The following is a 16,202-nucleotide window of genomic DNA, read 5'->3' as shown; positions in this document are numbered from 1 at the left end:
AAAACAGCACCATCACTATTTGAAAAAAGTCATTTTTGATCAAATCTAGACAGGCCCCATTTCCAGCAGCCATCACTCCAACACCTTATCCTTGAGTAATCATGCTAAATTGCTAATTTGGTACTAAAAATCATTTGCCATTATATCAAACACAGTTGAAAGCTATTTGGTTCTTTAAATGAAGCTTAACATTGCTTCTGTGTTTGTTTTTGAGTTGCCACAGTATGCAATAGACTGGCATGTCTTAAGGTAAATATTAGGTCAAAAATGGCAAAAAAGAAACAGCTCTCTCTAGAAACTCGTCAGTCAATCATTGTTTTGAGGAATGAAGGCTTTGATTTCATACAAAGGTGTACACTACAGTCTTCAAAGACAAAGGACAACTGGCTCTAACAAGGACAGAAAGAGATATGGAAGGCCCAGATACAACTAAACAAGGGGATAAGTACATCAGAGTCTCTAGTTTGAGAAATAGACGCCTCACATGTCCTCAGCTGACAGCTTCATTGAATTCAACCCGCTCAACACCAGTTTCATGTACAATAGTAAAGAGAAGACTCAGCAGTGCATGCCTTATGGGAAGAATTGCAAAGAAAAAGCCACTTTTGAAACAGTTAGTGTGGGCAAAGAAACACAGACATTGGACAACAGATAATTGGAAAAGAGTGTTATGGATCTTAACCCCATTGAGCTTTTATGGGATCAGCTAGACTGTAAGGTGCGTGAGAAGTGCCCAACAAGACAGACACATCTATGGCAAGTGCTACAGGAAGCGTGGGGTGAAATGTCACCTGAGTATCTGGACAAACTAACAGCTAGAATGCCAAGGATCTGCAAAGCTGTCATTGCTGCACATGGAGGATTTTTTGATGAGAACTCGAAGTAGTTCAAATTGTAATAGTAATTTTTCCCGTTATTAATGTCCTGACTATACGTTGTGATCAGTTGAATGCCACTTTGGTGAATAAAAGTACCAATTTCTTTCCATAAGAGCAAAATCTGTACATTATTCCAAAGTTTTGGCCACCAGTGTATATATTACACACACACACACACACACACACACACACACACACACACACACACACATATATATATATATATATATATATAATACATTATAACTTCTGCAGATAAAATGAAATGTTGCTTTTGTTATAATGCATACTCTAAGGTATAACTATGAATAGGTAATTATTATAATGCATTATAATTGTGATTACTACTATTTGAGAAGTTATAACATAATATAAGGTTTATTATGAGACATTACTAAAGCATGATAATGCCTTTACAGTGCATTCTAAATATATATTTTTACAGCATTTATTAATCTTTTTAATGTTAGTTAAAAAAAATACAATTGCACATTATTACTTCATGTTTGATCATAGTGCATTAAGTAATGTTAACATAAAATGTACAACTTTTGATTTAAAAAAAGGATTAGTATATGTTGGAATTAACATTGATTGGAATTATGTTGATTAATAAATGATGTAAAAGTATTGTACATTGATAGTTCATGTTAACTAATGTTAACAAATGGAACCTTATTGTAAAGTGTTACCACATTTCGTATGAATGGCTTGTCAGTAAGAAAGCAATCTTATGGTATGTGAGCATACAGTGAAATTTGTCATGTTTTCTCTCTTGGACTCATGAATTAGTCATGTGTGTTTAATATATGGTGGCAAGATCAATGCTGTCAATACTGTACACATGCACTACTCCTGAAAAAATAAGGCAACACCACAGCACATTAAACATTGCTCTAAATATATGTCATGCTTTTTAGTAGCATGGGATTTTCATTATAATGATTAATGTAATAAGCAACATCTATCCTCTGATTTATCCAAATTATTTAAACTCAGTTTTTGGCTTTTTGTTGCTATTTTCTACTCTTTGGGAGTGACTCTGTTGCCATGAACGGGAAAGGCAGCGTAAGTAGTTTAAGAGATCACTTACATCTTTGGACATGACAAAACTTGAGTCTGAAGACGTATCTCTCCAGCAACCACCACACCTCTGAAGCAGAATAGCTGACAGAATCTACTCGCCCTAGCCAGACTGTAATGCTCCGGGCAGTCTTCAATGTGTTACATTTACAGAAAATGTTACACTCACAAACCTTCATCACAACTTGAATAGTCCAAGAAAAACCCTGAACATTAAAACTGGAGACATAAAACTGAAAAAAAAAAAACAAAAACAAAAAACTAAGAGGGAATACATCACAGAGGGATTATAAATTTGATTTAATGCAGCTGGAATGGGACTTCAACAGCAGTTTGAGATTTACAGCTCTGGGTTCATTCTGCTCTCCACACAGATTTATTTGCTGCTGCTGTGTAGAAACACCGACCACCAATGTCACCAAGAAAAAAAAGAGGAGGAGGAGAGAGAGGGAGTGAATACTAAGTAATTGGAGTGTTTTTGTTTGAGTGAAGAGGGTGGAGAGGGAAAGGGAGAAAGGGATAGAGGTAAAGGAGGGGTTGGGAAAGGAGAAGGAGGCTCTGATTACAGACTTTGATTAAAGCACGCCCAGTGTCTCTGAACACTTCCAGCCTCAGGCAGTGCATTTCAACATCAGAACAGTTATGAGCTCACCTGGGTACAGAACAAGGGGGAGATGCTTTAGACAGAAGTGTGTACTTTTCCCACAGGGTGTGGTGGTTGCAAGGCTACAGTATTCAGGTCAATGAATCATACAAGATTTAATGTGTGCCCACTTGTTTTTGGCATGTCTCTTATCGCCTTTAATTATCTGTGGTAGTCTTTATCACTGGCATGGCAACATCACATCACGTGACAGGAAAGCCATTCAAAAGGTTTGAAAATTGCAAGCATAAATCATTGCAATTTTCACAGTGTTTACAAATGTTTTAATGAATGTTCTAATTTTAAACTTGGTATTAAAACAGGGTAACAACCAAAATAGTCCCCACCACTTGTACACAGTCACACTAATTCTGTGTAATTTTTAAATTGTCATGATGTGGTTACTATTTTTTTGAAAGAGTTAACTACTGCATCCCTTTTCACACCGATCTTGCATGCTCATAGATCTAATGTTGATGCTATACTATTGTAGGAGTGGTGGTGGCGTAGTGGGCTAAAGTACATAACTGGTAATCAGAAGGTTGCTGGTTCAGTCCCCACAGCCATCACCACTGTGTCCAGGGGGATTGTGCCTGTAATAAGTGCACTGTAAGTCGCTTTGGATAAAAGCGTCTGCCAAAATGCATAAATGTGATGGAAGGGAGAAGTTAATTTACTAATTACTGCTTTGTCAGTTAGCTGACACTTGACTTTACAGTACAGTTATTACAGCAACAGCCCCATCATGGGGCAAGTGTCTTGCTTAAAGGAATAGTTCAACCAAAAATGAAAATTTGCTGATAATTTACTCACCCTCAGGCCATCCAAGATGTACCTGAGTTTGACGCGCGCTCATGAGAGGGATGATGTAAGCTCGTTGGTAAGGTCACGCGTGGTGGAGGAGACAGGAAGTGCGTCATTGTTTACAAGAGAAACTTGCACAGATCAAGCGCCGTTCACAAAGCAAAACAGTCCAAATCTCTTTCAAAACAATATAAAATAAAAAATAATTTCCAAATAATAATAATAATAATAAAAAAACATTACTGCAGTAAATAATCATCCTTTATTTCTGAGCAATGCCTTTGCATTATCTACTTGTGCTTTTTCTTTAGCAGAAATATATAGGATATATGACTGTCAGGAATTCAAGCCACACAAGTTGTAGTTAGGGAAACCAAGTGTCCTTTGTGTGAGACTTGACAGTGAAGTGGCGTGAAGGTGAGTTATTTATGCAGGCAATGATGAGCGAGTGAATTGAGTCCAGGTGCGGTGAATTAGAAATTGGGTGATGAGGAGGGGAGCGCTGAGGGAGGTGCAGAGCCCGAGGGAGGCGTGCCAATGACAAAATTTTCACACATACCTGAGTTTGCTGGAAAAACAACACTGGCACAGCCGATGAATTCAGATATCGACCCTTTGTTTCTTTCAATGGTCTGAAATTCTCAGGGGTAAAATGTTCACTGCACACCCTCCAATATTTGAGAGAATGTAGGGGTGTACTGATATCCAGGTTCAACGCGATAATAAAGAAAAGCAGCCAATAAGTGCCCAACATAGATGGGAACTCCTTCAATACTGTTTAAAAAGCATCCCAGGGTGATACCTCAAGAAGTTGGTTGAGAAAATGTCAAGAGTACATGTCTGCAAATTCTAGGCAAAGTGTGACTACTTTGAAGATGCTAAAATATAACACAGTTTTGATTGATTTTGGATTTTGTTTAGTCATAACATAATTCCCATAGTTCCATTTATGTTATTCCATAGTTTTGATGACTATTATTCTAAAATGTGCAAAATAAATAAATAAATAAATAAATAAATAAATAAATTATATATATATATATATATATATATATATATATATATATATATATAAAATAAAGAATGAGTGTTTCAAAACTTTTGACCGGTAGTGTAGGCAATCAATGAAAAGTTAATATTTTTCCCGGCGTGTATTTTCTTTGGGGTTTCTGAAGGTTGAAGCACCCTGGATACATGCCAAACGACCATTTTGAACAATACACTTATACAAATAAAAATCTACAGAAAAGACAATTAAACTTTTGTACAGCGCTCCTTCTCTTATAAACAATGACGCGCTTCCTGTCTCCTCCTCCATGTGAAGCGTGACCTTACCAACACGCTTACATCATCCCTCTTATGAGCGCACATCACAGGGATGTACAGAACTGAACATTTGTAGTTAAAAAGTATATAAGTATTGTCTTGTTTCTAAAAATAATCAATCGTTTGGGTTCAGAAGAACTTTATTTGTCGACTGGAGTCGTGTGGATTATTTTGATGCACCCTAAATATGCATTTTGGACTGTCAAAAAATGGAGTACATTCATTTGCGTTGTTTAAAGGTGGAGGCCTGAAATGAAATCCTAAAAACCTTAAATTCTTTTTTGATGAAGAAAGAAACTCTGAGGGTGAGTAAATTATCAGCAGATTTTCATTTTTGGGTGAACTATTCCTTTAAGGGATAGTTCATGAATCATCCATGCAGGGTTTGAACCTACAGCCTTTATACAGTATTACCATCACAGATCTCTGCCAACACCATCAGGGTCTGAAGTGTGCTGATTGTGGAGATTAATGAATAAAACACAGCAACAATGTTATTATAATAGCTTATTAAATAGTATAGCTTTAATGTCAAGACATTTTACTAATGTTTGTGAGAGTATGTATGGTTCAAAGGTCATCCAACTTGATCTTCCTAATAGCCATTCTCAATTAAGTTCATGTGACTGTATTTTTGTTCATGTGACTCTTTGTATTTTGTGTTAGTGTGGAAAACATTCTATTTAAACTGTGAGCTGTTCTAATGGTCCTGAAGTAAAGACTTTTTCTTTTTTCTTTATGAAGAACTTTTTGGTCAAGCAATATGCTGACAATTATTTTTATTACTTTTTATTATGTCATTATCAACAACAAGTAAGTCTTAATAGATGAACAAATGGATGATGACTATTTGTCTCTTTTTAGGTTTTTAGATTTGTTTCATAATTTAGCTCTCTCTTTGTTTTCCCTTTAGGATACACCCCATGCAAAAAGAATGTAAAAATGCTACAGTAAAAAAAAAAAAAAAAAAAAAAAAATAAGAAAAAGAAAGGTAATTGGTTACCTTAACATATATGGTAAAAAATATATAATGACAATACATTTAATTTGACAGTAAAATATTTTGAATATATATATTTTTTATGTTTTTAAAGATGATTTTAACATATAATTAATGGTAAAAAATTTAATTATGTTTAACAAGAGAATACATGCACTATTACGGTAAACTATTGTTAAAATTACCGTGAAAAACAATAATCGGATGTTCCCAGAAGTCCCTGCATGACCCAACACATTTCATCATATTTTATGGAAATATTTATGCTTCTTATTTTTGATATCAGTTCAGTACATCAGGGTGTTTTTTGTTACATTTTATGTAGTTTAGTTAAGGTTTATTGCATTATTTTAGTGTCACATGTGTTACCCTGATGGTGTTTTGTGTTTATGTGGGTAACTATTCTGTTGTTACTATGGTGTATAACAATACACTTTAGAGTGTAAAGCAGATTTTCTGGCAACCACAGTTGCTGGTATTTTAGCATAACATTTGTATTTTAACATAAATGACCCTGCTAACCTGAAACAACTTGCTCGAAAGACATCAGTCTGCCTTCAAAATAGGACACTCAATGGAGACTGCCCTGAAACCCTGGATGAAGGAACGCAACCTTCAGCTCAAATACTTGCAAATACAGAACTCCTTGTGATCCCAGCCAACCTGTCTGTTGACCACAACCTCAATATTCATCTTGATTCAACTACACTACAGCCAACCAGTACAGCCCGGAACCTGGGAGTGGTGGTAGATGACCAGCTTAACTTCACTGCCCACATCATATAACCTGCCCGTCTTGCTAGTTTGTGCTTTACAACATCAGGAAAATCAAACCTTTCCTATCTGAATATGCTGCACACCTCCTTGTCCAAGCTCTGGTAATATCAAGACTGGACTACTGTAATGCTCTGTTGGCTGGCCTCTTAGCTAGTGTAATAGTAGCCAGCTGGTAGGTAGCCGTGCAGTGTGTAAACCTCACTCACTCAAGAGGTGCGCTAGCGACTGACACTAGAGACTGTAGCCTTTATCCTCCTCGTTAGTGCACTCACCTCCCATGCCATCTGACGCCGGTTCGAATCCCACTCGGAGCGGGTTGAGCAGAACTAGTTACAGTGGTGCCGTGACCTGGATGGGAGTGAGGTTTAGGGTGTGAGTGTAACATTATCCAGCTGGTAGGTAGCTATGAAGTGTGTAAACCTCACTCCCCTGGACTCAAGAGGTGGGCTAGCAACTGACGCTAGAGGCTGTAGCCTTTAGCCTACTCGTTAGCATGCCCGCCTTCCATGCCAGCTGACACCGTTTCAAATCCCGCTCGGAGCAGGTTGATCAGAACCAGTTACAATAGCATGATCAAGCCGCTGCAGATGGTCCAGAACGCAGCAGCGCATCTGATCTTCAATCAACCAAAGAGAGCTCACATCACCCCCCTCTTAATTTCACTCCACTGGTTACCAATAGCTGCCCATATCAAATTTAAAGCTATGAATCTGGCCTCCAGGAAAACCAATGGAACAGCACACTCTTTCTTCAATTCATTTCTCCAGGACTATGTCCCAACTTGCTCACTGCGGTCAATGAACGAGAGGCCCAAAGTCCACTTCATAATCATTCCCTTTCTCTGTTGCTCTGTTATTCTATGAACATGCACTAAATGAACGGCTTTCACAGTTGCACACCATTTCTCGCTGAATGCGTTCAGATACGTTCCTCCCGCAAACGTCGATGGGGATAATGGGGTGGCCGATGCCGTGAAGCGGCCCCCCTGGGAGTTGTGGGACCCTGTGCTTCAGCCCATGTAAGCCTGTGCATTAATGTACCCCTGTCCACACTAAATGCACTAACTACTAAGATTAATGAAATACAAATATAAAAAAAAAAACTTTCCTCATCTGTCTCTTTCTTCTGCGCTAGCATCTCTACTACTCCAGCTACTCTGAGAATTGGCAGTGCGATACTGCAGATATTGTTGACTTTTGTATGATAAATTGCTTGCTATGTTCCTCATTTGTAAGTCACTTTGGATAAAAGCATCTGCTAAATGCCTAAATGTAAGTGTAAATAAATGTAACTGATTTTTATTTTATTTTATTTTATTTTTTTTTTTACAGTGTAGCAGTAAACAAGCTAGTACTTATATTGTTTCAGTGTTCCAGTTGTCTTAAGACAGACTTACTTGGGACAGTAAGAGGCTTTTAGCCAGGTTTGACCAACTCATATAAACACACAGCCAGGAGGGTCTAATGAACATAAATACACAGCCAGGAGGGTCTAATAAACCAGAGATTAAAGACTATGGTGTCTGTGAATAATTTGCATATCCATGGATTCATGCTCATAAACACAGATAAAGACATAAACAGAGATAAAGGTGTAATGCTTGATTTGTTAGTAGCGAAAACCTCTTGATGTTGATAATCACATTTTTTGTTTGCAATATAACTATATAGTTTTGTGTTTTTGTGTGTAGAATTAAAGCTCACATCTTATTCACTATACAGCTATTTTTCACCCTGTAATTTACGACGTTAGAAATCCTTATCAAAAACTCGACTAACCAAAAGAATGTAGAACATTACGAAAAATTAAGCCTGAGGCTGAAACAGGTAGAGGCACGGCTGAGGGTGGAGACGGGTAGAGGCAGGATGAGAGGAGGGACGTCAGAGATAATCCTCCCTTGTAGACATCCATAACCCCACCAGAACCGGGTTGCATTCTCATCTGTAACGCAGGAACGGGACACGAACTGAACCCAGAATCGCCATGCAATCTTACAAGACTTTAACCGTGTTTCTCAGTTTCATGGGATGGACGCTGATCTCTGCCTTCAACCTGGACACGGAGAATGTTATCAGGAAAACGGGAGATCCTAACAGCTTGTTCGGCTTCTCCCTCGCCATGCACCGACAACTCAAACCAGCCGATAAAAGAATGTAAGCATACGTTTTTTTTCTCTTTGGAGGGCAGGTGTCGTGGCTCTTCTGCCAAGTTGCGGATTTATTTCAGTTCTTTTTAAGCAACCACTCCTCGCATTTACAGCTGATTCCAGGTACTTTGTGGAGCGTTTGTGAAAACCTTTTAGTATAAACGGCATCTAATAGTATTTAGGTGGTTCTTTTTTTGCAACATATACAGCTACATATCTTCCCAGCAAACAGAACGTTTCCCTAACGTTAGTTCCCATTTTGGTTATTTTTTGTGAACCAACTTCTAACGTTCTAGGAACATTATTTGTAGGTATTTTTATAACCATAAACTAACCTTCCCAGAACGTTGCAGACCAGGGAGGTGTTTGGGTGACAACCTAATGAGAACTTAAAAATAACGTTTTCTAATGGCTATTTTTAGGCTTAATTTTGCAGAATCAAATTGTCCATAATTTTTTCATAGTCATTATTATTATCAATATTTTTCATAACTTCCTTATTTGTATGGTCATATTTTTTCATATAAACTTTGCAGAGAAAACAATGACTGGCATTAGCTAGATATTTATGCTTACCTCCAAGTTAATAATCATCCACCTCTTTTATGTAAAACATGAAGACATACATTAATATGCGCCCCCATTACGCAACATTTCTAGCAAGTTCAATAGATAAGGTGACCCTTATCCAGCCCCTTATCTGCCCCACTGGTTGTCTGCACTTTCTCTTTGCCTTTTGTCATTCTACAATAGACCACATGCATAGCTGAGCTTTTGTGTTCTATTAGTTTGAGACACTGTGCGTTTGTTATGCATGGATTGCACAGTGGTATGCCAAAATAATTTCAGAGATATGAGTCCATGAGAACGACAACTGCTGGAAGTGCGACAAGAATTAAAGAATTTGTTTATGTCAAATCAGGGCATAACTTTATCCACCCAAAAGTGTGGCTCTGCATTTTGCTCAGAAGATTTGCATGTATATTGGGGTTTCATGGAGCTCCTTACTGAAGAGGCGTCTGGTTTACTGCATCCTTTATTTTCTGATATCTTTGACCTTGCGCAAAGTGTTTCAAGAATGTATTTTATTGAATTTTTTAATCATGACTGTTGAGTTTGATGTTGTTTTTTTGTTTCAGTATAAAACACCTCCTTGTTGCCTTGGTAGCTCCAAACACGCCTGTTTCAGGTTTTAACAGACAAGTGAAAGAATGTGTGCAGAAGCCTGTTTCTCATTCCTGAAACTCACTACTGCCATCAGCCTTGGCAGTACAGGATATAGACTGCCAGGGCTGACCTCAAGTTTATCCTGCAGAGAGAATGAGTTTGTCAGTTATGCAAGTGACTGATGTTAAGTTTTTGTGTCTGTTTAGAACACTGATGTGTTATAATGTGTCCAGTACAGTACAGACTTCATACTTTAGGGGCATACTTTTAAGACAAACTGTAGCATATTAGTAAACCTTGCATCACCCATTTTGCAACCCCCCTCAGCTGGAATTCATATACCAACATCTAATTTTTCATGGATTTATGATGGGGGATTTACTAAATTGAAAAAATATTTCTAACCACACCCAGTGTATGAGAGTCACATTTTTGTTGATGAATGTGTGATTGTGTATGAGTGCTCTGACTCATATCCTTAGCCTGTATAGGCTAGGCTGGCAGGCTGTGATGAAACAAATCTGCATGTCAGTAATAAATGTCCTGCATGTATGTGTATGTGTGAAGGTGATTCACATAACTGCAGGCCAAGGCAGGGCAGGGTGTGTATATAGCATTGATTTAGCATTCCTTGGCCTGTCATAGCTGGCAGGAGGGAGCTGCTCTCTGGTGCTGTAGGTAGTGTGTTTGTGCCTTAGCAGGTTCAATTGTTGTGTTCAAATGACAGTCAATTATAAGTCAGGAATTGGGAGAATGAATCTGACCTGAAAAGTGATTAAATCCTTCTTGTTGTGTACTCACAACAAAAATACCTAATGATGATAATTACAAGGCATTTGGCATACCGACTCTCAGCATCTTCATACACACATAGGCACACCCAGACAATGATTACTTTGTCACTGGATGTCTTACATGTTAACTGCTAGGGAGTAATCAAAGAAGCTGACTGTTTAAACTAAGTTAAGTTCATCTATAGAGTTAGTCTACTAATAATAAATCATTGAAATCAGGTGGATTACATGTAAATGTCAAAGTAAATTAAAATAATTTTAACCCCCTAACCAGAGATAGGATTACTTTTCTATGTTATGAATAGCCCCATATTTTTGGCTGCTTTAAAGTATTCTTTATTGACTTTTCTTTCAATCATATCTCAATATCTCAATGGAGATGTTTGAGATAATGTCAAAGAGATGAGATTGTATGCATTTTGTCTTTGACTTTTAAAACTTGTAGTTGTGGTCAACAGAACACACCAAGTGCCCCGGAGTCTCTTTGTAATATACAGTAATATTCTCTATTGTAACAGAGAACATTTAAGTATACTAGGGAAAACTACTGCAGCAAGTGTTTTCAAACTTTTCTCAGTGCAATAACTTGGCAGAAAGTCTTTTAAAAACCTAAGCTTTCACTGAACCTGGCTAAGCCCTGATCTTGGCACCAGTAATTGATTGGTTTTGATTTGCCAGTACTCTACTGAAGTAGTTTTGGCTGGTGGATTCATAACGGGAGTTGTTCAGTTTTATTGTTTTGTGAAGTGTTGCAACATTTTCTTTACTTTTGTCTTGGAATATTTTAGATGAACAAAGTAATATTCACAAATATGTATGACTCATGTAGTATATTTTAAATATTTTCTCATTTATAATTGGTGATCCATTATATAAGACACCACATATGAAAGAAAATGAGGTGTCTGTGGGACCCCCAAGTGTCTGAATCAACTGAATCAATACTTTTGCATTTATGTTACATAAAATAAAAAAACAAGGGCTAAAAACATCTGTGTTGCAAATAAGTGCCACCTAGAGGTAATGTGGTAGAAATATTAATATGAACATAAAAGTATTTCACATAGCACTTAAATTAACAAATCATAAATCAAAATGAAAGCTCTCATTCTCAAGAATGTGACTATGTAGTTTAATGTGTTGCCCTCATATCACAGTTCACATCACAAAGTAAAATATGATATCAAATAATCGGGGTAAGCCCCAAATAGCCAAAAACTTTATATCTACTCTTACCCTAACCAAAAAAAGAATTAGAAACTTGTCTGTGAGCTTGCTTGTGTGAATAATCCAATGATATATCTTAGATGTCCAGAACAAAATATGCAGTCCAGCTGGAAAAGCATGCTAAACAAATCATCAGAAAAATATGTTATTGACTATTATATCATCGCAAAGTGGAGAATCGCAGCTTTCTAGTAGCACCAAGTTTGAGCTTCTAGTCCACTCATAGGCTGAGATATTCAATGAAACAATGGGGGTGGTGCATGAACTGAAAATTAGACAGAATGTCTATGGATGAGCACATTTGTGAGGGCTGAAATGCATTATAGCGCCACCTGCATTTTGTGATGGTAGGTGAAAGAGAAAAAAATATTTTTCTTGCTGCCATCTAGTGGAATAAAGTAAGACTTTTCAAAGGGTGATAGAGTGATCAGAACCAGAATTACATGCTTACAAATTAGAGCAAAAAATTTACTTTCTGTTCATCGTAAGATTGTAAACATGGATAATTGGAGTCTTTTTTAATATGAGGTTTTTGCAATTAGTCCACAGTTTGTTTGAATGGTGAGATTTTATATTTGAGTGTGAAAAATTTCCAAAAATCCACCAGAATTTAAGGGGTTAATCAACTTTTAATGTAGATGTGCTGTGTAACATAAGGTCACTTTGGGGATATTGTGTTTCCTTGACACGTGTTTGAACAATAAATAAACAAACTTAATCTTATTTAGCTTTAACATATGGTGGAACAATGTAGTCAACAACAAGATCTCATATATAATAACATACTGGCACATATTCCAAAGTGCAGTGTATAAAGTCGGCATGGAAGTGGGCTGCCTTTTCCTTCCTGTGATTCTCTTAGTTTCCCGTACAGAAGTAGGCATGTAGAATCAGCTTGGGCTGAATCTTTGAGTTAGTACAGATAAGCAGTTATTGGCCTAATGCATCTGTCTCTCTCTATTGCATTGTGTTAATACTGTGGACCTTTCTTGTTTATACCAAATATTCTAACTAATGTAAGGCATATGAAACCTTTTTACATTAATCTAAGCAACACTACACTACCAGTCAAAAGTTTGGATACACATGACTGAAATGTTTCTCATAATCTTTAAAAACCTTTTGATCTAAAGGCGTATGCTTAAATACGTGCAAATACTTGTGCCTGCAGTTCTTTACAAAATTAAAATTTTAATGAAAATAACTTGATAAGGTGGGCCAGATAGTGAGGTCAACAAGTGCCCAACATGCATGGGTACTCTCTCAGTACTGTTTAAAAAGCATCTCAGGTGGACACATCATAAAGTTGGTTGTGAGAATGCTGAGCTGGAATATAGGCAAATTGTATTTTTAAGAACCTAAAATAAAAGATAGTTTTGATTTGTTTAACATTTTTGGAAATGACATAATTCACATACTTCCATCTGTGTTATTTCATAGTTTTGATGACTTAACTATAATTATAACATTTGGAAAATTGTAATAATAAAGAATGAGTAGGTGTTCAACCATTTGACTGTTAGTTACTACCGCACTGCAATAGTTAGCCCATAGGATGCCATGAGTCATGCCAGCACCGCTGTCATGCCAGATCCACACATCACAGAGGTTCTAATCTTATGTGTCTTGTCCCGATCCAATTTTCCCTCTTTCTCCCTCTACTTTTCTGTCTCCTGACCCATAAATACAATAAGAAACAGCGCTCCCCATTCAAACAGACCCTGTAATCGAATTAATGTACAGCAAAGGGTTTAATGAAATTTGCACTGCAGCTACTACAGCAGAACGGTTTTCCTCTTTTATCTGTGAGGATATATTATTTTCTTGATTACATTCAGGATATTTATAACCTTTAAAATCCCTAGCTTTATATCTTTGTAACAGCCTGTACCTGTATGCAACAAGGCTGTCGTAACATCATGTTTTGCGAATATCCACCCCTAGACCTGTTGCTAGTCAGGAATGGATCATTGCTTAAATAGAGTCTGAATATCTTGTGCTCCAAGTCACCAACAACACCTGCATTGTCAGGTACATGTGTAGACTATCAGCTTTCAGTCTGTATCTTTAAGCCTGAAGTCTTTGAAATGTTTCAGGCACATCTGGAGCTGTAATTCAGCGTCTGTCAGTTCGTAATGTGAACTATGACACTCCTAACCTCCTAAGCAGACCCAGCTCTTGCTCCATAGCAACGGCTGCTTCTGTAGATTCATCAAAACATCAGTGCTTAGCATTCCAGGCTGAGCTAAGATAGCATGTTTATAAAATTGTTTGGCCTAGTAGAATAAGACCGTGATTTACTGCTTCACAACTCAAAAATGCTTTTAGCCATTACAGTAAACAATTGCGGGTGAACATTAAAGCTGCAGTTAAGAGTTCAAGCCAAAAGCTTCAGACAAAGTGTTTGAATTGTAGACTAATGTTTGTGATAGCCGAATGCCATTTATGGACACCAATTGTTAACACTTTTTACACTCTCATGTCTTGTGATCTGCAATTACTCATTGGGACAAATCTTGTTCTTGTAATTGAATTGTCCACCATATTTCAAGCGCACAGATATTTAATGAATAAAGGCACGCCTGTTTTCTCAAACTTATTAGTTCATGTTTAATAAAGGTCCTATTTCAAGTTTGAGCTTCAACAAGTAAGCTCACTTTGAGTGCATTTAGATAAAATACTCATAGTTGAAATTCAGAAAAATTTTGAGCATTGTTATTCAGTACTGTGTTATTATTCCTTAACTAAAGTGGAGATCAATAATGTTGGAGCTGCTCATGGCTGGTATTTTTTAATTCGTGACTATTCGCACCCAGATGTAAATAGCACCTGCCAAACAGCGCAGCTATTTGCACCCTAATAGTTTATTAGAAACATAGACAGTTACGTCAAAATGTGTTGTAGGTGTCGCTGTAGTGGTATGGGGCATAATGCTGGTGCGACCATGCCTTTTCGACCTGGATTTGATTCTGTGTTTTTTGGACTCTTTTTCCCATTCTGTTTTCTGTCTCTTCTATATTTTCTAATGCTACTTATAAAAATAAATAAAAAATGATATAACAGTAGTTTTACTATAGTAATATTGTAATAACCATGTTTTAGCAGAAACCATAGATTTGATGCAATTAACAATGGTGTTACTACACTAGTATGTGCTAATGTAGGAACCATGCCTAATTTTGTGGTTATTATAATTTTATGATGTGATACATGGTTACTGTTGTAAAACCATGTAAGGGAATGTTAGGGTTAGGTTGAGGGGTTGGTGTAGAGTGTCTGTGGGACTCTAAATAAACACAATAAACACGCTGCAGTGATGCCCCGTTACTGTCTGTTAGTATTTAATTAGGGGTGCAAATAGCATCTACCAAATTTGTACCAGGGTGGGAATATCATCTGCCTTTTTAATTTGTAATGTCTGATTCATAACTAAATCCTTTTATGCTGGGCTTGATTTAGTCTTTTGAATTATACCAAAATGTAGCAAAATAAAGAACTGAAAAGAGAATTTTAGGTTGTTGTTTGGCTGTAATGTGAATTTACCTGCCTTTAACCCATAAACTGTTAATGCAAGTGCTGTTTTCTGAACTGATTCAGTGAAATGAACAATCTGAAATAACTTATTTGGTCAAATTGCTCAACGCATGAGTGACTGGGCTTTAGGGCTTGCAAATCAGAAGATGAATAGAGCAAATGTTCCTTTCTTAATTTCCCAGACCGGCTGTAATCTTGTGTCTCACTAACCCTATTTGTGTCTGTTCACGCATTTTTTCACTCTGTAAAAGTAAAGTGACAGAATAGTATGGAATAGGGATGGGCATTTTTGAGTGATTTTGTAGTTGAGTACTCTAACCCACAAAAAAATTAGTACTTGGTTACTCATAAATTAAAATGCATGTTAAAAATAACACCTGGGGGCCTGGGTAGCCCAGTGGTAAAAGACGCTGGCTACCACACCTGGAGTTCACTAGTTTGAATCCCAGGGTGTGCTGAGTGACTCCAACCAGGTCTCCTAAGCAACCAAACTGGCCCGTTTGCTAGGGAGGGTAGAGTCACATGGGGTAACCTCCTCGTGGTCGCTATAATGTGGTTTGTTATCGGTGGGGCGCGTGGTGAGTTGAGCGTGGATGCCGCGGTGGATCTCCGTGTCAACACGCTCAACAAGCTATGTGATAAGATGCACGGGTTGGCGGTCTCAGACGTGGAGGCAGCTGGGATTCGTCCTCCGCCACCCAGATTGAGGCGAATCACTACGCGACCACGAGGACTTAAAAGCGCATTGGGAATTGGGCATTCCAAATTGGGTGAAAAAGAAAAAAAAAATACAAAAAATACAAAAAATAACACGTAAGACACA

At 37.4% G+C, this 16,202-nt stretch overlaps 1 protein-coding gene across 1 annotated transcript in view; it reads left to right on the top strand.

Annotated features, from left to right (window-relative positions):
* Window positions 1-8,428: 8,428 nt before the first annotated feature.
* itga6b (integrin, alpha 6b) overlaps window positions 8,429-16,202 on the top strand; it is a 37,023-nt gene continuing 29,249 nt past the window's right edge. The window contains exon 1 of the mRNA XM_051703178.1: window positions 8,429-8,664. Within this exon, the coding sequence (XP_051559138.1) occupies window positions 8,495-8,664 (170 nt within the window). The 5' untranslated portion in view covers window positions 8,429-8,494. The remainder of the gene's footprint in view (window positions 8,665-16,202) is intronic.

The sequence above is a fragment of the Myxocyprinus asiaticus genome, chromosome 7, assembly GCF_019703515.2.
Source record: "Myxocyprinus asiaticus isolate MX2 ecotype Aquarium Trade chromosome 7, UBuf_Myxa_2, whole genome shotgun sequence".
Taxonomy (NCBI): domain Eukaryota; kingdom Metazoa; phylum Chordata; class Actinopteri; order Cypriniformes; family Catostomidae; genus Myxocyprinus; species Myxocyprinus asiaticus.
Note: the sequence above shows the minus strand (reverse complement) of the source record. Positions and strands in the feature narration are given on the sequence as shown.